The sequence below is a fragment of the Protopterus annectens genome, chromosome 10.part0 (assembly GCF_019279795.1).
Source record: "Protopterus annectens isolate FY-2018-M chromosome 10.part0, PAN1.0, whole genome shotgun sequence".
NCBI lineage: Eukaryota > Metazoa > Chordata > Ceratodontiformes > Protopteridae > Protopterus > Protopterus annectens.
In genome coordinates this window covers 480,747,962-480,759,853 of record NC_056744.1, presented here as the reverse complement: position 1 = coordinate 480,759,853, position 11,892 = coordinate 480,747,962, and the positions used below count along the sequence as shown (strand labels likewise).

The window sequence follows — 11,892 nt, the reverse complement described above, 5'->3', positions numbered from 1 at the left end:
GGAAAATATCTAGGCTTAGGACAGTCTCTCCTAGGAAGAAAAACTGGAACTTTTGTGTACTTTATTTGACACGAGTCGTAAGTGCCTGTTGCATATCTTGTCATCTAGAGCCCAAGAAGGAGGCAGGGTGTCTTCATCTTGTATATCAATTATCTGCTGCCATGCTGTGCTCTGATGACAGTCTCCAGCACTACCAGGCCCTGGGTATTATATTCGGAGTTCCTGACCCTTCAGCCAAAATTACCATTACACAATATTCAATAACAGACTGGCTGGCTGCTCATCAAAGAATGAGCTGAATTTATACTTACCAAACACATTCTCAATTTACTACACCCAGACTACAGTGATCAGCTGCTTCAAATTTTTATCTTGACCAATACAGCCACGGATATGCACTCTCCATGTAATTTCCTTATCTTTCCCTGTCTAAATTCTCAGCATGGGAGAAGTACTTTTCAACCATTGGATCTCTGGTGTGAAAGAATCTACCTGTCAATATCAGAGACACTTCAGGCCATGAAGTATTTGCACAGAGTTTAAACAGTGCTTCTTCAAAGCCATATAAGAATCTTTCCATTAACCTTTGTAAGACTAATGCCATGCAGTTTTATCTTTCTACAACATATTGTCTTAGCTGCATATTCTATGCACAACTTGCAAGCTTTTATCCAGTATTTATCTTCTACACATATCTAGAAAGGGCCATTTAGATCAGCCTATTTACTGAATTATCAACTTAACAAAACACTTTGCTGCCTACAATATTTTATATGAGTAAGCTATTAAGGAAGCTCAAACTCAGTCAGTGCATGGCTGCTGTGATCAAAAGCAGGATTTCATTTTATACACATATACAGAAGTATATAAATGCTGAAATCATTAATTATCAGGAGGCTTCTAAAGTAAAAGCCCTATGCAATGTATTAGGACACAATATGTTTTAACACTAAATATTTTAATAACTATATAAACATGTACATTATATTTGACATTTTAATGAATTAATTTATAAACCAACGCAAGAAGCAGAAAGGGAAAAACTACATACTTCATATGTACAAAAAATATAGTCCTCAAGAATATCACCGTACCAAAATTAATTGCAATGATAAATATAAGGAGGAAGGTGATCTTACACCCACCTATTGTACCTAAGGCACCCTTATTATGTACAATAATAAAATAAAATCATTTAAAAAGGATGAATATAAATACTAAAAAATTAAAGTTTCATTTGCAGTTCATATGGATTCTATTTTCAGTAATCTTTACAATATAAAAAGTAGCTAAAATAAATATTAAAATGTTATAATGTGCAGCAGGTATAGTCCTTTCAAGTCCCATTATCCTTCAACTTCCACCTAAAATCTTCACAGTATCCATAATCCCATAACTGTCTTCATTCAGAGATGTAGCATGTTTAAACATTCCTTCACTGATGTTCATATTCCATTCTTAACAAGTTCATGGACTCCAGTTTCATCTATAATTAAGGGTGGGCGGAAATCTCGATTTTGGACCAATTCTTCCAGACCCTGGAATGCAGAAACATTTAACATTTAAAAAAATGTGACTCTGTTCACATTGCTATAGTTTCTCTCACAATTAATAAAGAGAATTGAGCTATAAACATGAAAACAAAGCTATTCAGCTTTTTTTAAAGATTGTATTCATTTTAAAATGTAAAACACTGAGTCAGTAACAAAAGTTTGTTGTAAAACGTCAGAAAAGTGATAGAATATTCCAAAACAAACGTACATGCTAGACAAAACAATCAGTGTGCATGCTGTAAATTGAGCAGCACCTGTACGGAGAAGTCTGGCAGCTCTAGGTATTAAAAGAATACCCACAGCCACCGCTATGCAAAGTGGGGAAAACAAATTCAAGTTTCAGAAGGCTGAAAGCACGTGTGCTCCTGAGCCCAAAAATAAAAGAAAAGAGGGTAGAATAATGACTAAAAACAAAGGTGTTTACTAAAATCTGCTTGCCAAATGCCAATCAACAGTGATCTCTTTTTAATAAAGTGATTCCCCATTGGCTATTGTTTGGCACGTCATTTTTATTTTCTTAAAAAAAAATTCCAAAAACTGCATTTTGCTGAGTATACTGTTAACTGTGTGCCTTACATTTGCCCTTTACAGAAACATTTTTGGAAGAACATTAAAGTTCCTTTATACAATGACATTATTTAGAAAATATATGAAACTCTTCTTATTAAATAAAGTTATTAACACCAATACGAGAATGCTGGATTTTTGTTGGAAAACTCAGGGTAAATCCAGCAATTCTCATACCCAGTTGTGCGTTACTACTAAAGTGATCCATACACAAGTGAGAAGGAAGTGATGCTTAAAAGTTGTTTTGAAAAAAAACTCAAAAAAGTTCATTTGACTCAAAAACATTCAAAAAAGACTTAAAAGAAAAAAACTATTAAACTCCTGGTCATGCCACTGTAAAAATCTGATAATCTTACCTCTCACCTTCCTCCCTTAACCTTAATCTCTCCGATCTAACTACTCCTACAACAACTTAATTTACTTGTACCCTTTCTCTTTCTTATCTCTCATTCACCTGGTTCTACCTTCACTCTTAACTACTTCACTCAATCAGTATCCTGTTCTTACCTCCCCCTTACTATGATTACGTACCTATATCGCTCTCGGTGTGTTACATGCTGTATGTTTGCTTATTACGGTAACCTTTTAACAGACTAATTATTGTTGTAATTACTCTGTATGTTCTTAAAAATCTAACTTTTGTAAAAATCTAACTTTTGTAACGACGATGTCCATCACTTCCGGAGCTGTACTGTTGTAACATTTTTGTGTATTAGCTGTGGGGCTTTTCTTCCCAGGCCTCTGCTGAAAAAGGGATTTGGCTCAGATGGACATATCTGATTAACAAATGTCAAATAAATAGTTATTATTTATAAATAAATAGTTTTATGAGCATGTTTGCCATAGCAATACATGTTTGAATGCCAGGATCACTGTTACAGCAGATTCATAAAGTGAAGAGGCAATAGCTTAATGTGAATGTCGGTCCAATCCCTTTTAGCAGTCAGATATCCTACAGCTGCTATGGGGAGTCTGGCTATTGAAGAAGTGTGTAGAATAGACAAAAAAAAACAAAAAACAAAAAAAAACAAGAGTCACTCTATTCTAAATTGGACACTTGTTAATGGCCCCAAAAGCAACTACCATGTGGGATGCCTCCTAGATTGATCTTAGTAACCACATACCTAACTTCCTTGTATGCAAATCAGACCAACCTAGCTAATCCCATCATCTTCAGACACATTTGGAATCTTTGCAATTTCAACCCAGCAGACTTTAATTCCATCTTAAAAAGATGTAACTGGGATACACTGAGAACCCTAGATCTAGACCAGGCAGTTGAGTACTTCAACAAAACTTTCACCAATATCCTTAACTCAGTTGCACACCCTAGGAAAATTCGAATCAGGGCAAACTATGCACCATGGCTAAGTAGAAACACAAGATCCTTACTTAAATCCAGAGATAAAGCCTGGCAAGTCTGGAAGAGAAACAGATTTAACCTCACCAGACAGGACTATCTTCAACTAAGGAACCAGGCCAAAAAACAAATCAAACTAAATAAGGAAAATTTCTTCCACAAAAAAACAGACTAAAAACCCAAGACACCCTAGACAGTTTTGGCAATCAATTAACTCCCTATTAAAACCTGGGAAAACAACCACCCCAGCACCCACTTCCACCAATAATACAGCCAACATAGCCTCTCTATTTAATGAACATTTTACCGAGTCCATTCTTGGGCTATCCACCAAATTACACCATAACACTGGCCAAAATCACCAGTTAACATCCCACCCTTTACCCTCTCTCCTGTCCCTACCTCCACAATTAAAAAACTACTGATGAAACTAAAACTCACCACCCCCCTTCCTTTCAACACCATGTCTAAAAATGGCACAGTTATCTCTCCTTCTCCTCATACCAAACTAATTGGGGTTGATATTGACAACAATCTACACTTTGATATCCATATCTCTCAAACCCTCAAAAAGGTTCATAGAAAAATGGGAATTTTATACACACAAAAAAGGTTCCTCACTGATCAGGCATGAGTCACCCTTGCACAAACCCACCTGCTATCCACCCTTCTATTTGCAGCCCCCATTCTTATCTGTACCAGAAAAAATTACCTTGCAAGACTTGAGTCTTGCCATTTTAAAATTGCTAAGTTTGCCAATAACTCCAGTTTCAGAACTCACCACTGCCAGGCCCTAAGGGACTTAAAGTGGCTTGAACTCCCCCATCTTCTTCTATAGCATCAGTTTGTCACTACTTACAATATTCTAAAACACCCTGAAAAAAACCCTGCCCTTAGCAATCTCTTGATTCCCTATAATGCAAATCGTCCTCTTCGCTCAAATGAAAAATCTTTACTCTGCATTACTGCCAGGAAAGCCTTACTCTGACATACCATAGCTAAAGTCTGGAACAGCCTTCCACCTTCACTGACAACCATCTCCACTATTAGCCAGTTTAAAGTCTCACTCAAAAATCACATGACTAACACCTGGCTTTGCTCCTGCACTTCATCTGCCTAGCTACACTGACAAATGGCACCTAACCTAAGTGGTATGATTTTATCTGACTAGCAATGCTACCTATTTTACCTCTATCCAATGTTATTACTGAAGTATTATTTAATATTTTTATGAATCCTAATTATGTACAAACTTTTTTGAATGTCTATAATGCTTCTATGCCTATTTGTTAATCGTTAGTTTACTGTATTTTAGTATACAAATGTTTACCATTCTGTTTGAATGATTTGATGTGGAGCTTTTTTCCCCGGGCCTCCACTGTAAATGGACCTGTGTCCAGTTGGAACTTCTTCCTGGTAAACAAATGTGAAATAAAAAAAATATATATATATATCCTACACCACTTCAGGGCACTAGAACATAAGAAAATCATGACAGTCTTGCCCAGCAAAAAAGTAACAGACTGAGATAAGCTCCTGTTTTTGAGCTTCAGCAGCAACTTCAAGATTAGAGAAGATGGATGACATGCATTAAGCAATCTCAGTCTTTGACTGAAAAGGTATTAGTCACCAATGTCTGGATGTGAGGAAGCTTGGAGCAGAATAGAAGCTGGCCATATGCATGAGAGGAGAAAAGATTTACTTTTGAGTGACCAGATTAACTTCTGGATGACCCCATTAAGAGATTAAGGCTCTAAACTGTTATTGAGCTGCTTCCTGTAACTAAGGGTGCAGGGTTTAATTCCTTCCACTTCCATTTTCCTATTGTGTGACTTTGAGTAAATTACTTAACCAGACAGTGCTCCCAGGTCAAGGAAAGTACATGTAGATGTTCGAGTGTATTCACTGTTGCAGTCATTACATTTGGGTTATCTGCCTGCAGGTAGCCTTCAGCCGGCCTGAATATCAAAGTCTTGGATTCCTGCATCAGATGCTGTCTTTTCTTCCATGGCGTCAGGTCATCAGGGTTATAAAACATGCAGCTGACACCATTACATCAGTTTTTCTTGCCCCAGATGTCAGGTGCCCCCCATAATGGGAAGCAATTATATGTTAGGTTATACCTCCAACAAAAAGCAAATACACCAGAAAGCTTAAATACACCAAACGAGAAGGAAGGTAAAGCCAAGAGAAGTCAGGGGGCTGGAGGGAGGGTAACCAGGACTGCAACAGTGAATACACTCGAACATCTACATTATGGTAAGTGTACACAACTGTACTATGTTCTTCGTGTTTCACTGTTGCAGTCATTACATTTGCATTGATTCCCAAAGCTAAGGAAGGGAGGAGGAATTTAGAGAGCATTAGGACCAGCTATTAAGCCCTGCAAGACTGCAGTGGCAAAACCAGCTCTGGATTTAGAAAACACAAGCATGTGGTAATGCTTGGTGAAGGTATGTACAGAGCTCCAGGTAGCAGCTTCTAGGATGTACCTGGTAGAGACTCCTCTGAGGAAGGCTGTAGAGGTAGATGCAGCCCTGGTGGATTGTGATCTTATCCCCTGTGGGGTAGTTTTTCCATGGTGCTTATAGCAGAAATTAATGCAATGGGCTATCCATTCAGAAATGGTTTGCTTTGAAATGGCCTTCCCCTCTGCCCCTGCAGCAAAGCCAACTAGCAGCTGTTCAGATTTTCTGAGAGGCTTGGCCCTGTCCAATCTAAGTTGTCTGTGCACATCCAAAACGTGCAGTATTCTTTCACCTTTGTTTTGAGGATTCGAGAAAAAGGTAGGCAGATGAATGGACTGATTTATTAGGGCCACAATAGACACCACCTTGGGCATAAAGGATTGGTCCTGAGGGAAACCCTGTCTGCATGGAAGATAATGAAGGGCTCCACTGCCATGAGGGCCTGTAATTCAGATACTCTTCTTGCGGAAGTGATGGCTAGAAGGAAGGCTTTTTTCCAAGAAAGGAATTTCAACTCTGCAGTTACAGCTGGTTCAAATGGAGGAAGAGTGAGCTTTTCCAATACAAAGTTAAGGTCCCAGGCTGGAGTAGGGGCTCGTCTGCGGGGGTCTTACATTTTTGGCCCCTCTGAGGAAAGTACAGTTTTGTACCTACCATAAATGTAGATGTTCGAGGATTCCATTGCTGCAGTCCTAACTATTGGGTATAGTCCGCATCCAGTCGGCCCGAATACCAGAGTATAAGGCTGACGTCGGTCAGGGCGCATTAGACTGACGTCAGTACGTCAGGGTACTAATGCGCATGACCGGCGTCATATCCTCAGTCTTTTCTTGCCCCAGATGTCAGAAGACCCTAAAAAGACAAGGCCTAAAATACCTGCACCAAAACATGAATAATATATACAAAAATATAAACAGGTAAACTCACCTACACAACCACCCCTAAACACAGAGGGGAAGGAGGGAGGGTAAATTGGACTGCAGCAATGGAATCCTCGAACATCTACATTTATGGTAGGTACAAAACTGTACTATGTTCTTCGTCTTCCATTGCTGCAGTCCTAACTATTGGGTAGAATCCCAAAGCAGAGGTAAGGGAGGCTGGCAAATCATAAAGAAGCAGGAGCTGACAACATGCCTTGCAAAACAGCTGTGGCAAAACCAGCCCTAGACTTAGAGTAGATAGGAAGGTGATAATGCTTAGAGAAAGTATGCACTGAACTCCAAGTAGCTGCTTCCAAAATATCCTTAGTTGCCACCCCCCGTAGAAATGCTGTTGAAGTGGCAGTAGCCCTAGTGGAATGAGGCCTAATCCCAGCAGGAATCTCCTTGCCATGATGGGAATAACAAAATGCAATGCAAAAGCCAATCCACCTAGAAATAGTTTGTTTTGACACAGGCTTGCCCTGCGAACTCAAAGCAAAAGAAACAAACAACTGCTGAGACTGCCTAAAATCCTTAGTCCTGCTTAAGTAATAACGCAATTGCCTGTGTACATCTAAAGTATGCAAAATCTGTTCCCCTTTATTTTGGGGGTCTGCATAAAAAGTAGGCAAATGAATAGTTTGGTTTAAAGCCACACTAGAAACCACTTTAGGCATAAAGGAAGGATTAGTACGTAATGATACCCTATCCTTATGGAAAATCAAAAAGGGCTCGACTGCCATAAGGGCCTGCAACTCAGACACCCGTCTTGCAGAAGTAATAGCCAACAAAAAAGCAGTCTTCCATGACAAATATTTCAATTCAGCAGTAGCCGCAGGCTCAAAAGGTTGTAGAGTAAGTTTTTCCAACACAAAATTGAGATCCCAAGCAGGAGTAGGAGCTCTATGGGGGTCTTATATTTTTGCCCTCTAAGAAACTGTTTGAACAAAGGATGCGAAAACAATGGTGGGTCACAATCATAGTGAGCTGAGATTGCTGCAGCATGAATCTTAATGGAAGAGAAGGACAGACCCTTGTCCAGCAACTCAGTAAGATATTGAAGAGCCATACTCAAATTAGGCTCAGAAATCTCCAAATTCTTTGCTTTACTCCAAAATAAAAATCTCTTCCATTTTGCTGCGTACACTTTCCTTGTACTAGGTCTTCTAGCTTCCATAATCACATTTAAAACTTGTTGAGGAAGTTGAGACCTGCTGTGTTTCAACACAGAATATGCCAGGCTGTCAGATGAAGAGAGTGAAGCTTGACATGGAGCAGATGACCGTCCTGCTGGGATAACAGATGTGGAATCAAAGGTAAAGGCCATGGAGGCTTCTTTACCAGACTCCGTAGTAGAGGGTACCAGTGTTGCCGAGGCCAATCTGGAGCTATCAAAATCATCCTTGGCCTGTCCTGTCTGACCTTTAACAGTACCTTTGGAAGAAGAGGCAGAGGTGGAAAGGCATACACATGAAGGTTCGTCCAACTGAAAGACAGAGCATCCACTTTCCAAGCTGTGTGATGAAACCCCTTTGTGCAAAACTGTGGCAGCTGGTGGTTTAGTGGAGAAGCGAACAGATCTATGTCTGGAGTTCCCCATGACACTGTCAATGTCTGAAATACATGAAGATCCAGTTTCCACTTGTGGGGATCCATGATTTGTCTGCTTAACACATCTGCTAAGGAGTGCTGTGCTCCTGGCAGAAACCTTGCCTGAAGAGTTAGGTGCAGGCGTAGCGCAGTCTCCCATAAAATCATTGCTTGCCTGCATAGAGGATAAGAATGTGTTCCCCCTTGTTTGTTGAAGTACCACATGACAGTTGTGTTGTCTGTTAGAATCAACACCTGCCCTGGAAGAAGTAACTCCTTGAAAGCCAGTAATGCGAACTGGACTGCTAACATCTCCTTCATGTTGATATGTAGATGCTGTAGTCTGGCAGGCCACTTGTCTTGTATCCACTTTCCATTTAGATGAGCTCCCCAAGCAATGTCCGAGGCATCTGTCGGTAAAATCTGACTCGCCTCTGGCTGGGTCACAGAGAGTCCCTTGTTTAGGTGACATTCCTGAGCCCACCACAAAAATTCTCTTTGAAGGCAAGGTATTAGTTGAATGACAGTGTCTAAATCCAGGCAGTGCTGTGTCCATACATTTTTGAGATACCATTGTAACTTCCTCATATGCAGTTTGGCATTGGGAAGCACCAGAATACAAGATGCCATGAACCCTAATGCTTGAAGGACTGTCTCTGCAGTCAGCACGGACTGATGAGATAGGTGATGGAAGTAAAGTGATAGATTCTTTTGTTTGTCCGGGGTTAAAAAGGCCATCTGGGCTGCTGTATGCAGTCTCACACCCAGAAAGCACATGTCTTGAGAGGGTACTAGACTGGACTTTATTTCGTTCACAGAATACCCTAGGCATCGTAGCACTGCTATAACATATTCCAGATGCTGTAGAAGGTCTTCCTTTTCTTGAGCCAGAATCAGGCAGTCGTCTAAATAAGGATAGATTTGAAGTCCTTGTAGCCTGAAGTAAGCTATCACTGGAGCCAGAACCTATGTGAATACTCTGGGCGCAGTAGATAAGCCAAAGGGCAATGCAGAGAACTGATAATGAGAATCTCCAGCTCGAAACCGCAGATATTTCCTGTAACTTAGCCTGATAGGCACATGAAGGTAAGCTTCCTTGAGATCTAAAGTTACCATCCAGTGATCTTTGCCCAGCAGGGGTAAAATCTGTTGTAACGTCAACATCTTGAACTTGGGAATGGCCAGATAAATGTTGAGGAGAGATAAATCCAAAATTGGTCTCCACGTGTTCCCCTTCTGTGGTACTAGGAACATGCGAGAATAAAATCCTAGGCCCCTTTCTGATACAGGGACTGGCTGAATGGCCCCCATTTGGAGTAACTGAGAAATCTGCTTGTGAATGATGTCCAACACCCATCCGTCTTGAGTAATTAAATCCCAATTTTCTTTGAAAAGAGACAGACGTCCTCCCAAAGGAGCTGCCAGACGAGAATCTACTGGCAGCTGAAAAGGCAGGTCATTGGGTCTGTTTACGAAAGGACTGACCCCTGCCCTCACCAGAAGTCTGAGCAGGCGAACTCCCTGTTCTAGGCCTAAAAGAACCTTGGGCCCTGCCCCTACCACGTCTAGATCTACCCCTAGACTGGGAATCATAAGCAGGATATGTCCACCCCTTAGCAGGCCAATTTCTACTAAACTTCGGTGGTTGTACCTGCAAAAAATCTTTAACAGTTTGCATAGACTTAGCTTTGTCCTCCATTTTCTTTAAAACTGCTTCCACAGGTGAACCAAACAACACATCAGACTGTAAAGGAGCATCCAAAATCCGTGTCTTAACATGCTCAGCCAAATTTTGATCCCTCAACCAGGCATGCCTGCGAAGAACAGAACTAGTAGCAGCCACTCGAGGAGGCCTGCACAGCATCAAAACCACATTGCAAAGAATGCTTGCCCACTTGTTCAGACACATAAACTAAATCCAGCAATTCTTTACAATCAATACCTTCCGCCAAAGCATCCACCTTAGATTTCAATTGTGAAAGGAGATAATTTTGATATTTCAGCATGTGAAACTGACAATTCAATGCTCTCATGGCTAGAGTGGAAGAAGTATACACTTTCTTACCCCACCTATCTAACGCCCTTGCCTCTTTGTCAGTGGGAACAGGATTTTTAACCACAGAGGCTTTAACACCTTTAGGCCCCTGAGAAACAGTTTCTGGGTCCGCCCTAGGACTCTTAAACAAATACTTATGAGCTTCGGGCACCCTATAGTACCTATCAGGTTTAACAGGAGCAGGAGGCAAGGAATCAGGGTTCAGGGAAGCCTCTGAAAAAACATCTTCCACCACAGTCAACACAGGAGGTATAGCTAAGGGCCTATGCTGGGGTAAAAACAAGAATTCCCTAAGCCTCTTCCTGGAATCAGAGTAATCCTGGCCTTCCCATTTAAAGTGCTCCCTCATGGAATGCAGAGTCTCTGAAAATGAAAAATCCTCAGGAGGAGAAGCCGAAGGAGTGGCATCATCCACATCAGAATCAGAATAATGAGGATACACCTGCAAATCTTCCGCAGAAGACTCAGAAGCCCCTGAACCCTGTTCAAAACTGTCAAACTCTGGTTCCACCCTAGGCCTCTTATCAGGAGGGCCCATAGAACCTCTAATCATAGTAATCAAATCTTCTGCCATTTTAAGCATATGTTTCTTAGGTACAGAACCCGAAAGGCTAGGAGAAGCCCCTAATGAAACTGAACTTGGCCTACCTCTAAAAGAAGTTTTGGCAACAGAAGGAGAGGCTCTAACTACTGTGGGAAGAGAGGGAAGAATAGTTACCTGAGAAGCCCCCTCAGCCTGGCCTGCCTCCTGAGAGGGTACATCCTGTAACAGTAAAGTTTCTGCCTGAGACTCCATAGAAACTCCTGGCAAAACCTCTGGCTCCACTGAGCCTCCTAAAGAACCGACGTCCGGGACTGCCGGTTCATCAACCCTAGGCTTCGCTGTTTTGTCCTTGCGCTTCTTGGACGAAGCGGCGCCGGAGCATCCGACGGCATTTTATAATTGCAACGCTTCCCAAACACTAATCTGGCACAGTCTAACCTCCTCTTAATAGTGCGTTTGTTAAACCTAGCACAAGAGCGGCAACCAACAACGCCGTGCTCAGGCCCTAAACAAGGTATACACAATGTATGGTAATCCCTATGAGGAATTTGTTTCCCACAAGAAATACAGTTATTCACTTTTTCTGACATCCGGTTAAATACTGAGGCAAGAAAAACCAAAATGTTCCCCAACGGGGTACTTAGCCAACTCTGATTCGGTCTGAAACTCCGGTTTCGGAAATATTTCAGAACGCCAACCTGCACTCGCAAAACTGCTTCTGCATCGGACCACGCGGCAAAAAAGACTGAGGATATGACGCCGGTCATGCGCATTAGTACCCTGACGTACTGACGTCAGTCTAATGCGCCCTGACCGACGTCAGCCTTATAC

At 41.3% G+C, this 11,892-nt stretch overlaps 1 protein-coding gene across 3 annotated transcripts in view; it reads right to left on the bottom strand.

Moving 5' to 3' along the window:
- Window positions 1-805: 805 nt before the first annotated feature.
- UAP1 (UDP-N-acetylglucosamine pyrophosphorylase 1) overlaps window positions 806-11,892 on the bottom strand; it is a 362,925-nt gene continuing 351,838 nt past the window's right edge. For all 3 annotated transcript variants that reach the window (XM_044085376.1, XM_044085378.1, XM_044085377.1), the window contains one exon: window positions 806-1,538. In XM_044085376.1, coding sequence (XP_043941311.1) covers window positions 1,446-1,538 — 93 coding nt within the window. In that variant the 3' untranslated portion in view covers window positions 806-1,445. The remainder of the gene's footprint in view (window positions 1,539-11,892) is intronic.